At 43.9% G+C, this 25,811-nt stretch overlaps 1 protein-coding gene across 1 annotated transcript in view; it reads right to left on the reverse strand.

Moving 5' to 3' along the window:
• Positions 1 to 25,811, reverse strand: part of kcnh2b (potassium voltage-gated channel, subfamily H (eag-related), member 2b) — a 226,006-nt gene that overhangs the window by 96,762 nt on the left and 103,433 nt on the right. Inside the window, 4 exon segments of the mRNA XM_054622505.1 lie at positions 6,310 to 6,521; positions 6,621 to 6,946; positions 7,665 to 7,878; positions 8,678 to 8,833. Of these exon segments, the coding sequence (XP_054478480.1) occupies positions 6,310 to 6,521; positions 6,621 to 6,946; positions 7,665 to 7,878; positions 8,678 to 8,833 (908 nt within the window).

Here is a 25,811-nt window from a genome sequence, read left to right on the forward strand (position 1 = left end):
AAACACTGAGTAACAGCTTCCTCTTTCTTGGCATCCTCTCAACCAGTCCTCCTCATCCAGCCAGCTATCCAACTATCCAGCCAGCTATTGCTCAATCTAGCTATCCATCCATCCGACCTTCCCACTAACTAGCCATCCAGGTTACTATCCATACACTCATCCATCTGTCTTTCCAGCTAACTACCCATCAATCCATCCATCCGTCCAACCAGCTATCCATCCATCCGTCCGTCCATCCATCCATCCAAGCATCTGTCCGTCCGTCCGTCCATCCATCCATCCAACTATCCATCTGTCAATTCATCTATCCATCCATCAAGCTTTCCAACTATCCATCCAGCTATCAATCCACCCGTCCAGTCAACTATTTGTCCATCCATCCATCCATCCATCTAGTCAACTATCCATTCCTCCGTCCATCCTTCCTTTCATCTATCCAGCTTCCATCAAGCTATCAATCTATCAATCCATCCATCAAACTATCCAGCTTTCCATCTATCCTACCTTATAAGACTGTGTTATGTCTATTACAAGTCACCTGTGCTCAATTCTGTATACAGTAAAGGTTCACATAGAGGCCGTTAGAAAAAAAGTTGTTGAAATGATTGATGAGCAGATAATGCCAATGCGTACTAAGAATAGACAATCACATTAACAGGCAGCTGGTGTATTTACATCACAGACATTTACTTCAGTACAAAGCAACAGTAGTCAGTATTCATGAGTCAGTGTGAGTGCAGGCAGCTTGGTCATAAAGAAGCTCAAGAGGCAAAAATCAACATGTTCAGAGCTTGAAAAGGGGGACAGTGCCAGAAGCTGTTCCAAAGGATAGAGAAAAATATGCATGCATTCTAGTTCCGGGTGTCAGATGTTTTATGGAGCATTTAAATTATTCAGCTTTATTTGCCTTTCAAAATCTTCTTCTCTGCTCATCTGAGGGACTGCAGAGTTCCTGTCATCACTCTACCTTATGTGGTGCTGCCATCTCCAGGCCCGAGCCGGTACTGCAGGTGCTCTTGCAAGAACTCAATATCCACTAAACCAGGGGTCTCAAACTCGCGGCCCGCGGGGCAATTGCGAACCACTAGACGATATTTTGTGGCCCCCACCTTAATATGAAAGTTTAATGTTAGTGCGGCCCGCGAGTTTTATATGAATGGCACTTTACAGTGTTGTGTGCGGAGCTGAACGAACCTACCAATCACGGTGGGTATATGGCTCTCGGGGGCGGGACATCGACCGGGCTTGATGCAAGCAGAGAAACATTCTCAATGAGTGACAGTGACAGCAGCGTTGCCATGGAGAGTTACAGCAGCGTTGCCATGGAGAGTTCTCCTCCGTGCCTGGCTGGCTGCCTCGTTTCTATTAAACGCGGACATTCGTCCCAGCGCTGCGTTCACAACACCTCCAAAAAAGTTTTTTAAGTTGCTGCCCAGCGGGACATTATACGTATATATGTCTCTCTCTGACAAAATAAATCAAAGTGATGCGTACGCGGCGAGATAAAAGAAAAGTAAGAAAATAATGTAGCCTAATGTGGTCTGCAGTCACATACCGACACCTGTCCGTCGGCAATAACAGTCCCCGATAAAGCAGAAGAGCTGCTGAGTTTGTGTCCAATGCACGGCCGCACCACAGCCAAGGATATATTCCAGGAGCTGTGCGAACAGACTGGTGGGCATTACCACGGATGGAGCCCCGTCTATGACCGACTGGTAGCGCTGGTTCAAAGAAAGTTAGAGGAAAATGCAGATCCAGCAGTCGTTCTGCACTGCATCGTACACCAACAGGCACTGTGCAGCATGTCATGTCTGTTGTCCTGAGATGTATCAGTTACATCAGGTCCAGGAGTTTACAGCACCGCCAGTTCAGGGCCTTTTTACAACATATGGTGATGTACTTTACTTTAGTAAAAGTACATCATTTAGTAGTGTCCTGAAGAGATTTTTTGACTTAAGAGCAGAAGTGAAGAAATTCATGGAAGATGACAGAATGGATGTTCCTGAACCTGATGATCCAGGGTGGGTTATGGACCTTGCATTCCTAGTGGACTTAACACAGGAGCTGAACATCCTTAACCTGAAGCTCCAGGGCCCTGGTCAGCTTATCACTGCAGCTTATGAAAATGTGAAAGCCTTCTCCGCTAAACTGAAATTGTGGAAAACTCAGCTTTCTGTAAAATATCTCAGCCATTTCACAACATGCAGGTCTCTTGTGGAGGAGGGCACAGCCTTCAGTGGTGGTGAATATGCCTGTGCTAGTGAAAACCTTCTGCAGGAGTTTGATCAGCGTTTTGCTGACTTCAAGGCACGCTGTGACACTTTCCAGCTGTTTGCTGACCCCTTCTCAGCTGATGTGGAGAGTGTCCCAAGTATGTTGCAAATGGAACTTATTGACTTGCAGTGCAACAGCGATCTAAAAGCTAAATTCAGAGAGGCACAGGGAAAAGCAGACATGACTGGACAATTCATGAGAGAATTACTTCCATCCTTCCCTGAGCTGTCAAAAATGTTCAGTCGGGTAATGTGCCTTTTTGGAAGCACGTATCTGTGTGAAAAACTTTTCTTGACTATGAACTTTAATAAATGCAAGTACTTAGTGATGCCCATGTTGAAGCTGTACTCAGAGTTTCTACTGTAACCTTGATCAGGGCAAATGTTGCTCAGCTGTGTGAGCAGAAGCGCTGCCAGGTCTCTGGCAAGAAATAGAATAAAGCACAAATGTATTCAGGGATTGTATGTGTTGGTTCAGTGCAATGTTTCAATAAGTTATTAAAAACATGGAAATAAAAAAGTAAATTTTCAAAAATATTGCGCTTTCTTGTAGTGCTTGAACGTTGAAGTGGCCCTCCTATGAGACGACAATACCAGCAGTGGCCCCAAGCCAAATTGAGTTTGAGACCCCTGCACTAAACAGTTGTACTCAGGCATTTAGCACACAGATCAAAGACTAGGAAAGGTCTTTAGTTGAACCACGCGCCTCAGCTGTAGATTGCACTGATCATTGCTGTCTTTGTAGTTGAAAACACAGAAATCACTGAAACCAGCTGCCGTGGTCGACTGAAAAGCAGCCGACTCTCTGACTGCACAGGAAGTTCAGAGGGCAGGTGGAAGCGATTCTTTTGGGGACTACCATCAAACACCCTGCTGCTGTGTTATTAAGAATTCATGATTTTATTTCCCCATCAACCCCTGATGTCAGCGCTCTACTAAGAAACAGAAAAAATAAAAAAACATATTACAGTGTTACATAAGAGAGTTTTCATGTTAAATGGATGTCAGATATATGCACTGTTAAATGCAGCTTTTTTTTTTTACACCGTCATTCTTCCCTTAACTGTCTGGAAATAGCCGTGCATATACAGCTGACACACACACACACACACACACACACACACACACACACACACACACACACACACACACACACACACACACACACACACACACACACACACACACACACACACACACACACACACACACACACAGAGAGGGTTATGGCTTGACCTTACCAGCTGCATCTCACATACTGTGCGGCATGATTACATGAGGTTTGTATTGTGTTGCATCATCAACTTGATATTATTCCCTGCTGATGTTCCCGTCGGGTGCTCAGAGAGATGAGAGAATATGAAAGAACAGACTTTGTTCACTAACTCAACTCCTTCCAAATGTGGTAACTGGCCACGCAGATGAAAGTGCTGGCAGAGAATTAACGTAAAAACCTGCACTAAAATAAATCAATTAAATATATATATATATATATATATATATATATATATACACATTTAAAATGTAAGTTCTGAAGTTTTTTTTGCCGTGCAGTGTACATGTACTTGTAGATGTTATATTTTCTGTTGGGTTCATAACACAAACATTCATGCATGTGAGAATAAAATGTGAAAGGATGTGTCTGTATTCTGTGATATGCATAGAAACGTTTTATTTTTGGATTGAATATGAACCATCTGACAGCACACAATGAGCAGGCACAATGAAACAATTAAAAAGGGAAACTGACAAAACAGATTATGGTTTCATCTCGTCAGCTTAAAGTTATCTTTCAAACTGGCAGAGATGATGTTTTAAAGGAAGAAAATACTCCCTTCAACTTCAATTCAAAATACAATTCAGACAAACCAGGGATAATTGAAAGGACGGAGGCCCTGAAAAAACTCTGATTATATCCTGCATCAATCTCAAAACTCTCTCTGACAAATGAGAGACATTTAACAACTACCATCATTAACTTTCAAATACGGCAGGAAGGAACACCAGCGTTTTACGATGGGCTGTCACATGATCTGTCTAAGTTTATGGCACATTTCTGCCTACCTGCAGTCCATCACAGTTATGAATCCCACAGGAGATGTGGGCTTCAGTAACAGACTGAGTTATCTACAGGAAGCTGATTGATGAGATATCAAATCAATCTGAGACACACATCTACTGAATACACATCCATACACACACATACACAGAGCGTAAAGTAAGAAGGTAACTCCGGCAAACAAAAAAGATGAGATATGTACAAGTCTAGAGTGAAGAAGGGTGTCATTCACCTCCAACACTGGAGTTTAGAAAGATAAGACGCACATTTTGATGTGCTTATTAGGCTAAATAAACCTGTTCAACCTGTTCCAAGACTCTCAGCACAATCTATACCAAGGCAGACCAATGCTCTGAGATGGAACTAATTAACCTGCTCCTCTATAAGATGTCTTCCTCTATTAAGAAATAAGGTCCAATACTCAATTTAACTTTCTGTCAAAGTAGACAAGAAAACTTTCCCTATAAACCAACTTATTTGTGCAGCCATTGCCCTCAATAAAACTCAAACAAAAACTTTAAAAAAGAGCATTTACAATCTGACGGTTCCTTCTTTACTTGTTTGCTATGTGTGGTTGGGTTTTGAGCAGCAGAACGGGCACTTTGGTGAAATGAAGTCAAAGCAGGCTGTCCTTCAATCCAGATGTCCCACTAGGGTCGCCTCGTCTCTAGTCTCGCAATTACTTTGACGGATGCTTTTTAAGCAGATGTGGTGTAAAAACGCAGGTTGTGTCCAGACAACAAATCATTTTTGACATGGATATTACAGCCACAGAGTTGACTCCAACAGTGTGGAATCATTTTTGTCAAACCAGTATATCCAGTGCATGCATTCGCATATATTTTGCTCATTACTGTATATTCTATTTATACTAAGCCAAATCCAGCGAGTTATAAGAAGCGACACACTGTTACTGCAACCAGGTGTTGACTAATGAGACAGAACAGCTAGAGAGAAAGGCAGGAGCTTTTTAAGGAGCGGTTAGTGTGAGGGAGGTGAGGTGTTTGCAGCCTGTGAGAGAAGAAGGGAAGTGAGGGACCGAGGAAGTGAAGGTGCCGCTTCACTTGCCTCATACTTCCTCCTGTAATTGGAATGCGGCCAATCAGTCTTGTTCACTTGAGCCGGTACTACGAACGAAGACTTGTCACATGATAGCCTATCTCCAGGCCTTGGTCAAGCCCTACACCCCCGCCCGACCACTTCGCTCTGCTGCCTCGGGGCGATTGGTTGCCCCGTCGCTCAGAGGTCCCTGCGGCCGATCCACCCGGTCACAGCTTCTTTCTGTCCTGGCCCCTCAGTGGTGGAATGAACTCCCCACTGACGTCAGGACAGCAGAGTCGCTGCCCATCTTTAGGCGCAGGCTGAAAACTCACCTCTTCAAGAAGTACTACCCTGAGCCTTCCTCGTAGCACTTATTGCACTCGTATTAGTTGTTGCACTTATTGTATTCGTATTCGTTTACTGCACTTATCCTATTCGTAGTAGTTTGTAGCACTTATTGTATTTGTATTAGTCTGTTGCAATTATTGTTTTCGTAGTAATTTGCCTCTGCACTATACTTTTGCTCTGGTTTATGCTTTAAGATGCTTGTTTAAGAAAGGAGATGCACTTATGACTTCTGGTGACTAGTAGTTCTCTTGAATACCTATGTTGAATACACTTCCTGTAAGTCGCTTTGGATAAAAGCGTCTGCTAAATGACTGTAATGTAATGTAATGTAATGTAATAGTGAGTGGAAGTAGCTGGCATGCGCCAAGGGAATCATACTAACTCACATATCTGTCCAACAGCACCTACACACATGTACAGTACATGGGCACACACATTCCCACTACTGAACTACTAGTGATCAGTGTGGGCTGAACTGCAGCAAAGAACAGAAAAAGTCTGACACAAAGACAAACAGAACAGGCCAAAATCCTCACATAACACAGGCAGGCCTCTCTCCACACATTCTGCAGGTGAACTGCGTCCTACCTGTGTGACTTTCTCCGTGACGTGGTGTGTCCGGTCGATGAGTTTGCAGGGAGCTATGATGTCCATCTCCCCGCTGGGCAGGGCGATGAGCGGGTCCGGTTTGAAATCCACAAAGTTGAGTGTGATCTGAGGGATTTTGGAGATGGTGCGGTATCGCATGAGGTCCGAGTCCGACGTGGAGTTCAATATGTTGGACTTGCTGTTTACCGCGCCTGCAAACACACACACAGACAGTGAGGTGAAAATCAATGGGGATGATAGAAAAGGTAGGTCTTTAGGGTTTGTTTTTTTCCCCGCCTCCACCTGCTCACCGGTGCTGCTGCTGCCCGGCCGGACACTCGCCCTGCGGTTCTTGCGGTCCCAGTCGGGCCTCATGGCCTCGATCTCGTCTACGGAGGAGGCGCGACGCATGCTGTGGAAGCTTTCGCGCGAACGGCTGTGTGACAGTGAGCAGTTGGAGCCCGAGGCGTCGGGGTTGAGGCTGAGGCGGTGGTGAGGCGCTACGCAGGGGGACGACTGGGCGAGGGGACCCACCAGGTGGGCTCTGTGGGGAGGTGGAGAGGCTGTAGGAGGGTCGGGGCCCAGTAAGGTGCACTGGTCCTCCTGGCGGTCTTCTGGCCAACTCTGTAGCGGTGACCTAGGAAACGGAGAAGGACATGATGGGTATTAAGAGTGTTCCAGACCTGGAAGTCTGTCAATAAACTGCATATTAAGACTAAAAACAGAATACTGCTGGTATTGGTCAACAATGACCTTTGACCTCACTGTAGGAGGAAAAGGGACAACAGGATTTCCTGACAAGAAGCATTCAAGATTAATTTGCTAAGGAGCTTTACATGTGAAACAGAAATGAAAACAGAGACATCTACAATGAAGGCATTGTGAGATAATGGGGCGTATTTTCATTTCAATGGATTTCATTTGCACAATATTCACAACAAAAGTTCAAATAAAATCCAAGAAAACAGAAAGATTCTAAACTAAAGCCAGACAAACATTAATCAGAATTGAGGATAGCGGAACTTTATTTTGGTAAGAATTACACCAGCAATACAGCAACATGCTCAAAAGGCTAGTGCAAAGACCCTTTATGGGACTCATTCAGTGTGAGACATCATCGATATATAAAATAAGCCTCTGCTAACCCATAATAATAATAATAATAATAATAATAATACATTCTATTTATAGAGGGCTTTTCAGAGTACTCAAAGACGCTTTACAGACATTTAAAAACAGCATTTAAAAGCTACACACTAAAAACTTAAAACTTAAAACACACAGCATTAGTCAGACATTAAAAGCAGTTGTGAAGAGGTGAGTTCCATCACCTACATGTCCCTATCAGGGCCTACCTGCTGCCAACGATTTGCTCCTGGTGGTTTAGCGGTAAAGAGGGAAGAGGCAGGAACTCCCCGAGGCCCAAGGACTCGTGACTGTGGTGGTCCGGGTGCAGTGGCATGGGTGTGGCGGTGGGAATGTGAGCCGCCTCCGTGTCGTCCAGAGACACTTTGCTGTTGGACAAGGAGCGCAGGAGGGGAAGACGCAGCTTGAAGCCTCTCGGACGACCTGGAGGAGAGGAGGAGGAGATGGGAAGAGAGGACAGGTGAATTTCCAATAATATACTGTAGCAGGAAGGAGGGATGGAGTAGGGAGCTGCAAGCAAAGTGTGATCAAAGAGAGAAAGCAGTGGAGACAGGATATGGGAGGATGTTCTAGGTATTGGGGGTCATGCTAGGAGGGAGGGAGATATGAACTGGATCACATCTAATAGACCTTCAAAACCCAGCTTCAAAAACAATCTACAGGAATTTGGGACAGTAACATTTATTGGATTTTGGTTTAAGCCAAGTTAAAAAAAAAAAAAGGAAAGGAAAGACTTGTTTTTGAATGTCCTACTGTTCCCCAGTGTTTTCCCTCTGGAAAAACAAAGTGCAGGTTTATTTTGTCAAACCTGATCCAACACAAATGGTTGTCATTCTTCACTCAAGTCGGTTATTGAAAAGGAAATTTAAATGCATGTTGGACAAGGATTACAGGTCACTGAACCAGTCAAAACTGTAATTTTCTAAAGTGGTGTGTCAATCCACAGGACTTATTTTTATTTATTTATCCATCTGTACAGCCTGTGCACCTCTCTATGAATAGTTAATACCATTACTATTGCTTCATCAGTGATCATCAGTGTTCTGATGACTTTCTTCAAAAAAAGATAATTGTTTTAATACATTCAAAGTAAGCGCGGGACAACAGGAATAAACAAGAATGAAGAGAGACCTGAAGTCTAAGGCAAAAAGTGCGCAGACAGATGGGGACACAAAGTTGCTCCAACCTGACGTGATTATTGCAGAACAGAAAGAATATCTACCGGTGACGAGCCAGGCGGGCAGGCGGTGGTTGAGCTCCTGTTTGTGGTCTAGGAGTACTTCCTCTTTCATGCCCTCAAAGTTGAGGATGAACATGATCACCACGCCATCTTCGTTCTTCACCGGCACCACGTCCACCATGCACGGGAAGCACTGACCTGCGTGTAAAGAGAGAGAGGGATGGATAAAGCCGCGTCAGACTGCTTGTATTTGTTGGAAGCGTTTATGCAGAACCTCTTAAGGTGCCAAAGGTGTATATGGTTTGTTAGAATCCAGGATTAAAATCTCAAACCCTGGGGAAGTCATTTGAGGCAACAGCAGCATCATTTCTTCTTTGCGCACACAAAGATCGGTTCCATCGTTTTACACAAAAATTCTACGTGTTGAATCTGTGTGCAGAAGCAGGGAGCAGATGAATGCATGCATGTCACGTCGTGAAGGTGAGCGAGTACGCGGTAATCACACAGGCCCAGTTATTTCACACACACTTTTTCCATTCTCTCCACTTAATCAACACACGCACTCTCTTCCACATGAGGCCGGGCACATTCACTAATCTGCCACATGAGTGCTAAAACAGCTAAGTAGGCGTGAAATTAGTCTACATGTGACAGTAAGTGGCTGGGAGTTTTTCTACCAGGTCTGTAGGCCTGGATACTTTGTTCTATACATAGCAGCAGGACTGGAAGTTAAATAAGATGCTATTCTGGTTTGGACACGAGTAATTCAAACCTTCAAAGCATCAAAATACACGTGTACACACAAACACACACTGAGGCACAAAAATGGTATTGTCATCTTAATTACAACATTTGATGGATATTATCTGGAAGCATACAGAAAACATCCAGAGAAATGTCAAATTTTGAAGTTTCAGGAGTTTGCAGGAGTTATAATACAACAGCAAATTAATACTTGGACCCTTACATGTATAAACAAATAGTATAAAAGTATTAAAGTATACTGCAGCCATATTGTCATGTGACACATCATTTAAATCCAATTTAATCTGTCCTTCTAGACCATACAACTCCTTGTCTTCATCCTCCTTAATAACATTAACTGCATAAAAACCAAGCTACGGCGATATGCATCCAGTTTGCAATGTCAAAATAAAGGCTCAAACTGTGCATCACCTACTTAGTTTGTCACTAAAATATGTTTTCCTTCACACATATACACCTTGTGATGTTAAACGGCTCCTCTGACTCGTCCCATCTCTTACCTGGACAGTGATTGTCAGCGGCCACCTCTACAAACGGCAGACACAGCACTTTTGGCAGCGTGGAGCGTTTATACATCCGACGGGGTATGTTGTGTTATGTGTTCTACTGCATGCCTGCCTCACTCACCCACCCGCCCATCATCTTCATCATCATCTCACATCATCACTGGAGAGTGGGCCAAAATCCGATTGGACGACGGCATAATCCCAACGTAGGAAAGGAAAAATGTGAAACACAGGGGCATACTAAAGGATTACACCATCTGGCCATATCTAGCAGAGAGATAGTGTGTGTGTGTGTGTGTGTGTGTGTGTGTGTGTGTGTGTGTGTGTGTGTGTGTGTGTGTGTGTGTGTGTGTGTGTGTGTGTGTGTGTGTGTGTCTGTGCCCATGCATGCTTATGTGCACATGTAGGTAGAAGCATGGTCTCGTGTTCATTCATAAGCTCTTGGGTCATTCATGCCTGTTGACAGCTGTGACACTGCATTTGCAACCCTTTTAATCACTGAAGGTGTTGCTGCATGCCCAAAAACTTGCAGACTAGTGTCAGCATTTTTCCAATCTTTTTTTGGGGGGACTTAATGTTTGACCAGATTTTCTCTCAGATTGCTCATAAGTAAGGCTGTCACAAGATACTTATCATGATACATTCAATGTATCGCAGCTGTTATCAAGGTGATATTTAGCGATTCTTTTAGATGGCAGAGTGAGGGTGATGTTTCAGCAGGCCGTCAATGGCGGTATAAAAAAAACAGGCAATAAAAGGTGTTCTAAGAAAGTGTGAGTCACCGCAACAGCGAGAGGTCCTTGATCGTGCAGCCATAACGAGCCACCCAAATAATATTATGCAGTTTGCTGCATAGCGGAATGAGAAATGGACGGACACAGAGATACTCACTCACTCACACATGCGAGCGATCACATCATTCTCCTGGCCGAGATGATAATAAAGTATTGACTAACTTCACCTTTGCATGTAAATTATAAGTAAAAAATCAATACAGTGTTCTTGAGAATTTATACAATGTCACAAAACATAATATCACGATATTTCCTCACCTCTCCCCATAAGTTCATTGAATTTGATCCTGTTTAACATAATCTGCGTAAGCAGAGACACAAAAGTAAAATCATATAGATTTATGAGCAGGTTTGTGCTGCATGACAAGTCAAACCAATAGCAGAAAAAGCTAGTTTTACCAACTTTTTTAACGTAAACAGGTAAAGAAATTGAAACACAATACCTCATCACATGTTTTCAAACAGATTAAATTGGATTAATGGATTCCCTCACTGATTCTAATTACAGTCACACACACAGTAATCAGAGACAGATTTACAGCACTAGTCCTCCCTCTAGAGGGCATTTCATTTCCCCATATGTCCATGTGCATCACATCTCAGAACTGGTGTGATGGAAGACGCTGCTTTAGAAACACTTTGGTGTTTTATAAGCAGTCAGTCCCAGACACTGAACCAGTAACTCTTTATGTACTCAGCAGTCCCCCAGAACCATCCTGTGACCTGAGTATGTGGGTTTCTGTTAAAACACGGGACACACTGATGTGTATGCTGTGGATGTGATTTGTACAAAAACACACATATGTGCAAGCATACAGACACACACTCACACACACTATCATGCACTGCAACACAGGATTAAATGTCAACAAAAGAGGATTTAACTTTAAGTCGAATACATAAGACAAAGTATTTACTACCAGTTCTTTGAATTAATCTGGAACATTCACTCTGTTATGTTCTGCTTCTCTGATTGTGTGTTCATATGCAAGGGTGGATTTACTTTAAATGCATGTACAATGATAATGCATGCACATATTCATGCATAAGTGCACTGTGTTCTACTGACCTGTAGGTCTTTGCAGACATACACATGAGTGGGTGTATCTGAGTGCGTGTGTGTGTGTGTGTGTGTGTGTGTGTGTGTGTGTGTGTGTGTGTGTGTGTGTGTGTGTGTGTGTGTGTGTGTCTGTCCTGAAATCAGCAGAGTGGTGGATAAAGACTACATATTGTTTTGACACATCAGAGCTGACCATCAAAACTGTCTATGCTTACTGTAAAAAAATTCCTCCGAGAGCATCTGAAAATGCATTGAGCTCTGAGGTTAACAGGGCAAATCACATTCCATTTAAACGCTCCGCCTGGATGTGTTCCAATTCAGCGTGTACCATCTGATAATCTGACTCAGCACTGCTGATTTATGAAGCTCAGGGAGATTATCACAATGCACTAAAACACATCCAAAAAAAGCAGAGTGAAAACCGCTCATGGCGGACCGGGGAAGGTCCAGTGATCATACGACACAGTGGGATCAACTAAGGGGAGAAAAACACACTAGCAAACTTAAAATGTAAAGGACTACTCACATTACTGTATAGGAAACAATCATGCATTTTAGATAGCTCTGTGCGGTGTGGATGCTAATGCTTAACGTTAGCTATTGAGAAAGTGAAACCGTGTACCAGTTGTCAGGCTTTGTTATTTGGGGGACTGAAAGATTTGAAACAAAAATCCGACAAAAATACCTCTCTGCGATCTGTCATTTCAAATGTTGAATGATAAAATAATATTATTAAATATATTATATAAATGATATACTAAAGTATCTACTGTGTGTGGTCCATCAAGAAGGATTGCAGTTTTTTAGATGGTATCACAAAGAACAACTAGGGCCAGTTATGCTGCTCAAACAATCCTCAAAAGTATGTGTGGATTTACAAAAATGACTAAATTACGGCCCCTTACAAGGGTAAGGCTTTAAACCACTCAACCAGGTCACGTGGATTCACTGAGGCTCTTCTTCTCTTTGTTAGATAAAATATACTTTATCGTCACCAAGGGGAAATTGTGCTTGGGCGATAGTGTTACACACAGCTGTGATCGACTTAAAACGTTCCACAGTACAGTGGCAAATGAACTACATAAGCGAGGATTAACCGGTTTTCCAATTGAGTCGTGTTATAGAGGTAGTGGAAATACAGTTTCACCGGGACTCAAGCGAGGAAGCAGGGAAGGACAAAAAGTTGGTGGGATGAGTGGATGAGGAAATGGAGGAGAGCAAAGCCAGAAAGCCTGAACAAAAAAGAAAGATCGGAAGGTGGAATGACTAGACAACTGAAGTAAGATATGGGAAAAGAGGAAAGAGACAAAAGGAGCGAAAGAGAAAGGTGTGTAGAAACAAGGAAAGGAGAAAAAGAAAAGATAAAGGAAAGCCAAACCAGATGAAAAGATAAGTGTAGTGGCCCCGTTGCCTATCAAAAAAGGCCACTACGACTGCTGATTGGTTTTATTCTCTTACAACAAGTGAGGAAGGAGCAATAAAAAGAGGAACAGTAAGAAGGAAGAGAGGAGAGGATGAGGAGAAAGAGAAGTGAATTGGTTGTTTGGTTAGCAGTTCATTCTCGTGTGAGGGAAAGTGACTGAACCAGCAGACCTTGTTGGCTTCTTTCTAGTGTGGCGGGATGAGAGAGATTTGGCTGATCCCAAATAACCATGATGTCAGACCACCAACAACTCTGACAGCTCCTCCAACAAGAGAACCCTCAAGAAGGTCAGGGAGGTTTAGCAGCTATATTCTCTTTTTTTAACCAGAGAAAAATAAGGTACACCACTCTGTCCTTTAGTGTGCTGGATTAGAAATAAATACCATAATCTCTGCGTTAGAGCAAGTGGATTAAAGGAGAAAAAGATTAGAGTTTGATCAACCGCCTCCTGCTTCTCTGCTGAGGAGAAGGGATCAGTGGGCTGTGCTTGGAGAGTCAGAGATAATAAAAAAAACTTGCTGCAAACATGAACATAACAATATAGTATATGAATCTTACATAGTGGAGACAAAATGATGTTGCTTTACATTATTTATGCTCTTTTTAAAATAGGACTCCTAATAAAAGGTGTTTCTTGGAGTACTTGTCTCTTAAGCAAACTATTATTTTTGTCATTTTTGTTCAACCGCAGCATAGAGGAACAACATTGCCCCTTCCAGGAAATTCCAGGAAGTCAGACGTGTCACTGTCCCTCATCATATCTTGACTTCCCAGATACTTTTACTGAATGCTGATGGAAGCTACAAGTTCAGCATGAGCAACAAAATACTGGATTAATACCATCTGGAGCATGACTTCCATGTTCAGATGCATCCACTCCCCCTGGTGGTCGACAGTGGTATCTACACATTTAAAAACACAGGTCCACTCTACATGAGAATTATTAATGTTCCCTGGGCTGATTTAATTATATGTTTTCAGGATTAGCTTTGCTTGTGCTGTTTGTTTCAAATAGAAATTACAAAAAGTGACTGAGCAAAAAATATCCAAAACCAGCCAACAACAGATTAAAAAGCAGGTAACTTCTCAGTGAGCATCACCAACTCACTGAAAAAGAGAACGAGGCCGCTTCGCAGAGGACAACAATATTTCCAGATCTTATTAGTTTCAAACTGTTGTCAAAGAGAGTGTCACTTACGTAACTCACAGCTGTTGCTCCTTGCAAACAGTGTGGATGGATTTATTTATTCTGCGTGAGTGCTGGTATCGGTATTTCTATCAGGACACGGATATGATGTCTGGAAATCCTATGCTTGTGGTAACTGTCCACTACAGACAAAAGAGAGGGGACAGCCAGAGAGACGCAAGAGGACGAGGATGTGAGCTGTGTTTCTTCTCAGCCGCTCTGCTCTGTATCACACACACACACACACACACACACACACACACACACACACACACACACACACACACACACACACACACACACACACACACACATATACACACACACAGTGACAGAGTGACAGAGTGACAGAGGGGAATGGAAGAGGCGGAGCGTCTCATTCACAGACACACTCTGCTCCGCTGCATCACTCTTTGGCAGAAAAAGGAATAAATTAGATAAAAGAGGAAAACGAACAGATCTTCATATCCGCGGATCCACTGGGACGGCTTTATATTCTACAAGCCGGGTGGCTGCGGGCCAACTGGCAAAGCTTGTTATGTTGCTAGCCACGTTCAGAGCCAGAGAAAGCCCTGCTTAAATCCAAAACACTCAGGCCGAGCTGACAGACGCAATTGGTAATTGCTTGAAAGTGTCATTCATCAAAAGGATAATATAACGTGGGTTAAAGGTGTGAGTCTTCACCGGCCTCAAGACTGGATTACCTGTCAACGGTTTAAAGAGAACAACGATTCTCGATGCATCTCAATGTACTACATCCTTACTTCTCTACATTACTGCACAAGGCTACTTTTTCATCAGTAAATACAAGCAGTGAGATAAATGGGAACTTTTTAAATTTTTTTCAAAAATGTAGACTTTTAAATAAGATGTCAAAATGGCACACATGAAAACATTATCCGGATATACGTTTAAAAAACAGAAATCAGAGTCGGCCAATAAAACGATAGTTACGAATGTAACTACGGTTCTATGAATTCTGGATGACCGCCAGATGGCGGTGCTTTAGCACTGGATATCTCCATCTCGCATATGCGCAGGTCGAGTAATTATACCAACAAAGTCACCTGTGACCATGCGATGACGTAGGGCGCACGCCCCAGTATAAAACCCTCACGTCATCACGCAATCTGTTCCTTCGGAATCTTCTCGCCCAGATTCCGAGTGACAGACAAGATCTGGCGGTCATCCAGAATTCATAGAACCGTAGTTACATTCGTAACTATTGTTCTATTTCAATCTTCCTGACCGCCAGATGGCGGTGCTTTAGCACTGGATGACTTATACCCACAAGGTCTCAAGGAATGCTTACCGCATTAAGGAAGGGAAGCCGTTGACAGGACTGCCGCTGTCATGGCATGAGGAGCAGCCACATTGACACGGTAATAGCGAGCAAAGGTACATGAAGACTCCCAGGTTGCAGCCGCACAGATCTCTTGCAGAGAGACCCCCTTCAAGGCTGCCCAGGATGTGGACACACTCCGAGTAAGAGTGACACTTCACATTACTAGGGGCAGGTAGACCCTGTGACCTATAAGCGTGGAGAATCACATCCACGATCCAATTAGAGAGCCTTTGTTTTGACAGGGGGTCAAAGTGTGCCCGCACTGGGCACAGTAGCTCTGACAGTTCCTCTGCCCCGTCAGATGAAGCCGGTGGACTGAATGCAGCCAAGTTGATGGCTTGGTTTACCTGTGAGGGAGGCCCCCTCTTTGGCAGGAAAGATGGATTTGGTAGGAGAGTAACCCCTGAACCTTCCGGGTACCAACGCATGCACATCTGGCTCACTGATAGTGCGTGGAGTTCACCCACTCTCTTTGCTGATGTGACAGCCAGCAGAAATGCTGTCTTCGCAGACAACCATTTTAATTCTGTCTGACCTAATGGTTCAAATGGGGGCAGACATAAAGACTTTAATACCAGTTTCAAGTCCCATGATGGCACTACAGAAACTCTTGATGGTCTAAGCCTCTGTGCACCCTTTAAAAACTGACTAACCAGATAGTGGGACCCTACTGTCTGGTTGTCTACTCTAGTGTGCCCTGCTGAAATTGCGGCAGCATATACCTTCAATGTTGATGCACATCTACCATCATCCAACAATGACTGAAGGAAACGCAGGATGATGGCCACCGAGCAGCTCGCCGGTACCTCACCATGAGTCATGCACCATTGGGAAAAAAGCTTCCACCAGTTAGCGTAGAGGAACCTAGTGGAGGGAGCCCTCGAACTTAGCACCGTATGGATCACTGACTGGTCACAGGATGCCAGGAGTGAGTCCTGGCTTCCAATGGCCAAACGCATAGCTGAAGGCGATCTGGATTCGGATGCCATATTCGTCCCTCCAGCTGAGAGAGAACGTCTGGTCTCTTTGGGAGGAGCCATGGATCCCCCCTGAGAAGTTTCATTAGGACTGGAAACCATGGCCTCCCCGGCCAGTTTGGGGCGACTAGCAGTAGTTTGGGGCCCCCCTGCCGGATTCTGTCCAGCGTCACCCGAATTAGTGGAATTGGAGGGAAGGCATACAGAGGGCGGGCTGGCCAAGCGTGAGCTAAGGCATCCTGCCCTAGAGGACTGGTTCTCTCCATTAGGGAGAACCAGAGGGGGCAATGCGTTGATGTCTCTGAGGCAAAGACGTCCACCTCCGCTCTCCCATACTGGCCTCCAAACCATTCCAACCACATCTGGATGGAGCCTCCAGTCTCCCTGTGGCGGCCCTTGGCAGGACAGCACATCCGCTGCAATGTTCTGCGCCCCTGGGAGATGAATGGCTTTGAGGCTCAGAAAGTGGGGAAATGCCCATGTAAGGAGCTGTTGTGACACTCTCAGATATTGCCTGGACCTGGTGCCACCCTGATGATTGATATGGTACACCACTTGGAATCCAAGTGCAGCCCGTTGACCCAGATTTGAAGGGGTCGTAAAAAAAGAAGACCCAGAGGGACGACCATGGTTGCTGCTGTCAGCATGCCCAGCAGGCTGAGAAAGAGGCCGTACTTCAAAACCCTGCCCCTCTGGAAGCAACCTATAAGTTGCTGAATAGCCTTCATTTTCTTCTGCGAAAGGACGGCTTTCATCGACTGTGAGTCGAGTGTAATACCCAGGTAATCTACCCTCTGACTGGGTGCAAGACTGCTCTTTGAGTAGTTCACTGTAAGGCCCAGTTGGCTCACATGACCAAGTAGCATCTCTGCATCTCTGACTGCCTGCTGTGCAGTTGGAGAGACGAGTAGCCAATCGTCCAGGTATGGTAAAATTGTCAAACCTCTGGCTTGCATGGGAGAAAGGGCGGCTGCCACGAACCTTGTAAATACGCGAGGGGCCAGTGAGAGACCGAATGGCATCACTTTGAACTGGTAAACCTGTCCTTGGAAGGCAAACCTCAGGAACTGCCTGTGGTGAGGTGCAATAGGCACGTCTATCTCTGCAAGTCTAGCCATTCTCACTGACAGTGGCATAAAACTACAGTTCAAACAAGGGTCGTCGGATACGCCCGCCCTGAGGTGTTCGATACCCAGACAGGCCGGGCACTGATCATGGCCATCCTCGGTGTGGAGGGGGACCAAACAATTGTTACAGACATGCGAGTTCAACATGTCTAGGTGAGTAACGCAAAAACACAAATTCACGAATGTATACGATTCAAGACAGCCACTGAGAAAGCACAGTGCCGCTGTCCTGTAAACAAAATAGGCTAAACTACCGCGGCCGCGCCGGATAGTTCCTCAAACGTTTCAAAACAGAAGCTATGATATTGCAGCTTTACATTAAATGACTGCTTATCTTAACAGTGTGGCCAGGTTACATCAATAACCTACCAACTAACGATGTACTCACCGCCGTAGCTGTGTCTCTCTGAGAGCAGAGAGCTAACAGCAAAGCGGAGGCAAAATACACCCGTTTAATTTGGCAATGAGCTTGGCGAGCCGCCGGCTACTTACCTGTCTAGCAGGCGCTCAGTACGAACCGTAATGACGGGATCACCGCTGTCCGTCCGGAAAAAAGCTTGAAGTTCTTCGCCTCTGGTGGACGAATAAACGAAGCACCAACCCTCGGGTTACAAAGCTACAAGTTGACCTGCTTTTAGTTTCTTCAACCGCGAGAAGATAGAAGGAACAGATTGCGTGATGACGTGAGGGTTTTATACTGGGGCGTGCGCCCTACGTTATCGCATGGTCACAGGTGACTTTGTTGGTATAATTACTCGACCTGCGCATATGCGAGATGGAGATATCCAGTGCTAAAGCACCGCCATCTGGCGGTCAGGAAGAATGAAATAGAACTGCATTTGGTGCATCTCTATTGTGCACTGTACACTGCGTGAGAATGGGATAAAAACACACACTGTTACAAGTTGCTCTGGACTATATTCACACTGTTCAGTGTGAAAAAAGTGTTGAAAGATAAAGGTCACAGAAGGTGATGAAATTGCAACATGAAAAGCCAGCTCTACTGATGCTACTTTTGTAGCCAAGTGTGACCTCTGACCTCTCTGGAAATGGGCATGAGAATAGGGAACTCTACCTTCATTAGTCTGATAAACTAGCCGCCATCAGTTTTGCCTTGTGTCATCCTCACAGGGAATCCCTGCAGCATCCCGTTACCTTGACAACATTACTGAAATCAACTGTTTGAGGGCAGAAAGAGTCAGTCAGCCGCTACTGTATCAGAAAATGCAACTCACCCAAAATGCACCGGCATCCTCAATTACCTTGTGTATTTATCCCCATGGAAGCACAAGCAAAACACAGTTTAAGCAGAGGCAAAGAGATTATGTTCACAGGGGTTTACCTCAGTTTAACTCAACGGTGTTATTTGCTCTGTGTAATTATTGTTGTTATTGGTTCTGGTAATTATGATAATTGTGACGCCCACTCAAACACAAGCACGTTACAGTGGAGCATGTTGAAGTGGAAAATGAAACCAGCATGGTGTTGTCAGGGGAAGATAAGGTAAGATAAGATAAGATAATCCTTTATTAGTCCCGCAGCGGGGAAATTTGCAGGCTTACAGCAGCATAGGGTAAAGTGCACACAAGAGACATAGTAAAAGAAGACAAGATAAAAATAAAAATGAAATAAAAAAACCAAGTATTATAAATAAGCAACAAAAACAGTAAATAAGTAAAATAAAGTAACAAAAAGTAACAAAAAAACACAAATTTAAAGGAAAAAGCTCACAGGTGAGCAGGAGCTGCTGTAAAAGGCAGCCACTCGTGCGGCACCGGAAGTAGAAGGACCTCTGGGGTTCAAATGAGTGTGTTCTGTACCAAAGGTTTCAGACTGCGGACTAAGATCTTTTTGGATCTCTCTCTGTTCCATGTTGAGCACTGACAACTGGTCCTAGCAAACCACTAGGTGGCAGGGCACAACAACTTTTTTCCTTGTGATGCCTTTAAGGTAATATGCATAATGTCAAATGCAGCTTCACACAGCACTGGCCTGCTGCGAGTGTTATGTTCTGAAACAGAGATACGAGGAATCGATCTGGTTAAACTAAACCACAGCTCTGAGCCTCACACAGGTGTGTTCTAAAACAGGGCTGGGCAGGGAGCTGGATGACAGAGTGGAAAAATGAATTGTGTATGTGTGTGTTGTGTGTGTGTGTGTGTTCACCTTGCATCCCCCCCCTGTCCCTCTGTTCTTGGCCACCAGCTGTCCGCTGATAAGTGATGTAACATTACTCCCTCTTTCAACATTGATGGCGCACGCACGCACGCACGCACGCACGCACGCACGCACGCACGCACGCACGCACGCACGCACGCACGCACGCACGCAGCACACAGAGAATCTGTGGAAGGACAAACTACTCCAGGCAATAATCCATCAGCCTTGTTCACCTCTAATAGAGACAAATAGCCACCTGTTGAGCTGTGTGTTTATGTGGCATGGTGTACAGCTGGATTGTGATAGACTGTCCTGGTGTGTGTGTGTGTGTGTGTGTGTGTGTGTGTGTGTGTGTGTGTGTGTGTGTGTGTGTGTGTGTGTGTGTGTGTGTGTGTGCTCTGAACATGTGTACATGCTGTGTTTTCCTGTATGTTTCTGATACATTCTGCCCTCCGTTGGTAGGAAATAAGAAATAACACCAGTGGAGCTGCGAGTGTGTACCACGCCCCTATGTGTGGATGAGAGCGTGATTGGGATCTGTCCAGGGTGTACCCTGCCTTCGCCCAATGACAGCTGGGATCGGCTCCAGCCCCCCCGCGACCCTTAACAGGATAAGCGGTAACAGAGAATGAATGAATGATTATACCCTATATAGCAGACTCAAAGTATCCCACAATGCATCGTCAAAAGTAGTGTATAACTGATGGTCACTAACTGAGCAATGTATATCCTTAAGCAATGGTTTGAAGAAAAAATGGCAGTTGGACTAGGAGGAAGACGAATCTGTGACTTGTGCCGCGAAATAATATAGTTAATGTGAGCTGAGCAGCACATCGCAACAAAAACAGCCAAAAAGGAGTTTATATGTTTATTCATTTGGGAAAAAAATCCTCATAACCTCCACATTCACAATGGCAGCACACATTGTTTTGCTGCCTAGAAAATGAGTTTGATTACAAATTAGTATTTATTATGGATGGTCCGCCAAACAACGTTGATCTGGATGATGTAGCTAATGGGGCAAGTAAATAACCCAAGTAGTGTCCCAAAGTGAGTTCTGTTTTGCTGATGAGCTCACAATATAGTCCTCTACATAAAACTCCCTGGATAGTGAGTGGGGAGTTAGAATGAGTAAGCAGGAATGAATATTCAGTATTTAATCTGATATGTTGAGCCGAGGCTTTAATAAAAGCAGTAAGTGTTTTTTGTGATCAGTAACAGCAATACTACCACTGAATGTCAAACAGGTATTTGTTTGACACGTACTAATAAAATAAAAATGTATTGTTTTGCTGATCATTTTACAGCAAGATAATTTGAAGGAATGATTACATACAAGAAAATGCAAATCCACCTGTTGATCGATACCCATGCCTTCCCTCTAGATCCCTGCCTTTCACTCACTTTTAGTGGAAAGTTAATCAAAAAGGCTCATTTCCGATCGAGAGCGCTCCCCGGCCACTGCACCCTCTTCTATTGACAGGATCGAAGTAATGCAGGGAAGGTGGCAGATCACAGATTGAGGTCTTACAGCACATCAACACTCAATAACCAGAGACATGAAGAGTGATGTGTGATTAAGGCTGTGAGTGCACAGCAGCACCCTTCCTCCACTAAGAACTTGCTTTCTTCCTGCTGTGCATATGGTGAAGAAGTGTGCGTGTTTGACAGTGTTGAAGAACTATAATATTGTAACAGGTATTACCTGAGTGACATCTTGTTTTTTGATTTAAGTACAGGGTGCTCATGAGTTTGAAATGAAATAAAAAAATGCAGACTGCAGATCAGGCCGGCATTAAGATTCCATCACATTGTGGACTCATTTCATTTGAGAGAAGAATCTTATCAATCAAATGTATTTTTGTAACTGTACAATTGAATCCAAACATATTTTTGATCTTCTGTGTTTTAAAAACAAACTACCATAGCTGATAACTGATGATGGCGGTATCTGTTGAGATATGGTGTTGAGTCTGCTCCATGGTCATCTTTGGAGGGCATAGTTTGTGGTCCAGCTAAATTGTGTTGGATTTTATTGACGGATATTTTTAATATTTAGTCTTCACTCTTTTGAAAAGGTGCGGTGGATAAAATACAAAAATTTAAAAGGAATTAAAATCGGCAGATATATTGACACCTGATTTATAAAAAAAATGTAACTCTAATCTTTGAATCATCCTCAGAAATCCAGGATCATGTAGATTATATCAAGGTGTGATCATTACAATGATGAGCTTATAAAACCACACATAAAGTAAAAATAAATGAAGATGAGAATATAGACACATATGCACAAAGATTCACACACATGCACACGTGCACAGCGTGGTGTGTGCGTGCCCTCAGGCTCCTTCACAGTACGTGACAGCATGATGAGCCACCTGTGAAGGATCAACAACCGAGCTGTCTACATGTCTCTAGCAGTGACATTGTGTGGGAACGCGGTGTCAAACGCATACAGTGTAGCTGGCTGGATGTCCCGTTCACACGTCACACACACACACACACACACACACACACACACACACACACACACACACACACACACACACACACACACACACACACACACACACACACACACACACACACACCCACACACACACACCCGCACACACACACACACACTGCAATAGATTACATGTCAGCGCCGGAGAACAGGCACACCAAACGTTCGCATATTGAGTCCAGCATCCCCCCGTTAAGTGGAAAACACAACCTGATACACCACTAACTTTAAAAGGTATGTATCACACATCGCAAACATGATATGCACACACGGGTTTCTGCAGATAACATGTCAGGGGGGTTCCAAAGCACCGGCTCTACCTGCTTTTTTGAGAGATAATAAGTTTGGAGGCTTTGAATGCGCTGAGGACCAACCGGCTAAAGCCCACATGAATAAATCCAACGTTCAATTACATTTCCTTCAACTTGAAGGAATCAGAGGGCGCGCTCGCTACACTTCCTCTCCCATCACTTTTTGCTACAGTCGGCTGACTTGAGTTGAAATTAAAATCCAGTTATAAAAGTTGAAAAGCCTGTTCTTCAGACGTTCATCGTTTTGAGAAAGAGAATTCACACATCTGTTCCGTTCTCTATAATTACATCACGGAGCACAGGAGGATCACGGCTGCTCTTTAAAAACACGAGAGATATTTCAAACTGTCCACTGATCTATAGTCAGTGTAACGATGCACCTGGACAGGATTTGGTGGTCATTGGGTTAATAAAATACGGTTAATTAAAGCTCCATACACCTCTACCGAGTTGGCAAATATATGGATTCCATCAGGAAGGGCTCATTAGCAGAGACACTTGATTTTACTCTTCTCTGGGAGAAGCTCCTCAATTAAAGAGACCCAGGAAGTGAAAGGACTTATTTTCACACGAGCTGTCTGCAATTGTCTTGACTCTTTTTTGACACAGTTCATTGTGTTAGCGCAAGGCAGCGTGCATGTATGTACCGTATACAATGTATTTGCATGCAGCGAGAAATCTGAAGAGAAATAGAAGGTCAGCATCTTTCCTGCATAAAATTATTTAACACACTCTAGACCCCAGATGTAGTTTGAGTCTGTTTCAAGTTAAAGGCTGTCAGTAATATTGTTTGTATTTAAAGCTCCTATGAGCAGGATTAAGAAATTATATTTTTCCATACGGCGCTCCCATGTGTAAAAAAAGAAATCTACCAAAGACATCAAACACGTCAGCGTTTGTAAATAAAATTAAGAATAAGCCTGTGCAACACTGTTAATTAGTATATTAATCAACCGTAGCAATTTCACTACCTTTTCTGCACTTGTAAATGCCCCTTCAATGACACTCTTCACTTTTTAATGACTCATCAAGAAGAAGGTGGTGCCAGAATGAACTGTCAGTGCCAAGAAAATGTCTGAATATGCTTAAAAAATGCTTAATGGCTTCAGACTGGCCAAGTTGGCACGGAACTGCTAAGATGCACAATGAAGGACAAACCCAAAGCCTTCAATCAAGACCATCATACACATATAAATGTACCGATGACACACCAGATGGTAAGTGACACTGAACGATGTGAGAAGATGTTCAAACTTTTGCCGAAGCCAGTCGGTGGAAGAGAGAAAACTTTATTTTGCGTTTTTGTTGCTCTTCTTTTAATGAAGAACTAGTCTCCAGTTCTGATAGAACTGCTAACATAGTTGTTCAGAACAACACACTCCTCTCTGTGACGTCTCAAACACACCCTAAGCCACGCCCCTAGCTGCCACTAGCTCCTCAAAGGACGCTGACTGGACACAAACCCAGTACTTAAGATCCATTCCCACGTGATCATATGATCGTGCAATTCTTCTTGTGATATCCCAAGAATCCAGCAGCCGTTTAAGGGAATACATACATGATCGGAATATATTTTGGACTCTGGTTTATAAGATACAATACACTGTTATGCTTATGTGCAATGTTTCACTATATTTTACTACACAAGTGCCACATTTTCCTTAATTCACTTCTTTGCATCCAGTGAATATATTTGGTGTTTCTTGGAAACATACGGTCACAACACCATCAGAGCGTGCTATGACAATGACTCAGTATATTCCCAATAATTAACCCTTATAACGACCCCATGGACTGTCCTCTAAAGCGACACTCGAGACAAATTTAACATATAGTCTATGTTGTTCATTCAGGAAAAACACACATTGTGACCACCATGGTCATCTTGTATTTTTCAAACGGGACTATTGTGGACATGTGGATGAGCAATGGGGAGAGGAGAAAGAACAAGAGGGTGAACTTTCATTTCCTGTGCATGGCTGCAGTTATCTAACATGATGAAGATTCCCCTCCTTGTCTGCCGGACATTCCAGCACTCTCACTGTTCTAAAGACAGACAGGAATGCACACTGAGAATTCTCGAGAACAAAAGATAGAGACTTTCCCAGAGTTTCTACCTGACCCAAACATCTCACAGTCCGAGCTGTTATTCAACACGGAACATTCGCAGTTCAGAGAGGAACGAGGTGACAAGAGTTCACAGGCAAAAAACACGAGTTCCGGAGCAGCACGGAACCATCAGTAAAATCAAGATTACGCAGACATGCTGTGTACACCAGCAGGAGTGTGTGTGTGTGTGTGTGTGTGTGTGTGTGTGTGTGTGTGTGTGTGTGTGTGTGTGTGTGTGTGTGTGTGAGTGAGTGAGTGTGTGTGTCAAAGAGGGCCCAGATGGTTGGAATAGTGCCAGTTGAGGGTCAGTTGAGGTCGTTTGAATAGAGAGGAGAGGAGCTTATTTGAATGGAAAATTCTACGGGTGGGCATTGTTTCCATGGTCCTTCACAAAAGGTAAGCGCACACAAAAGGGCAGCTGGTACGCCCAACCTGCATAAAATCATGCAAACACTTAAAATACATATGCACTGTGTGGTTATGGCTTAAAAAAAGATCACATGCAAATCTATGTTCAAAATATACTTAAGACTTAATCGTACATGTATCTGTGTATACAGAGTTATTTCTCTTGAACTAGTCATCCCCTTCTCCGTTTTCTTTGCTGCTACTCCTTTGTGTGCACTTTTTGCCCTCTGCGTTGCCCTCTCTGTCTCTCTCCCACTCCCTCCGTCTTTGAATGTGGTTATGTAAGATCTCAGGATTTCTCAGCAGTATAGGCAGCAAGAGAGAGAGACGGAGACAGGAGGGGGGAGGAGGTGCAGACACTTTCAAAATATATACTCTGATGTACGTTTCCAGCTTTCCCCAGCTTTATCTCCTCAACACAACAACATCAAGCAGTAAACGCCCCTCCCACCTGCACCACCACCCACAAAGCAGTGCTCATTTCCAAAAGGGCGTT

This window comes from Anoplopoma fimbria, chromosome 21 (assembly GCF_027596085.1).
Source record: "Anoplopoma fimbria isolate UVic2021 breed Golden Eagle Sablefish chromosome 21, Afim_UVic_2022, whole genome shotgun sequence".
NCBI classification, from domain to species: domain Eukaryota; kingdom Metazoa; phylum Chordata; class Actinopteri; order Perciformes; family Anoplopomatidae; genus Anoplopoma; species Anoplopoma fimbria.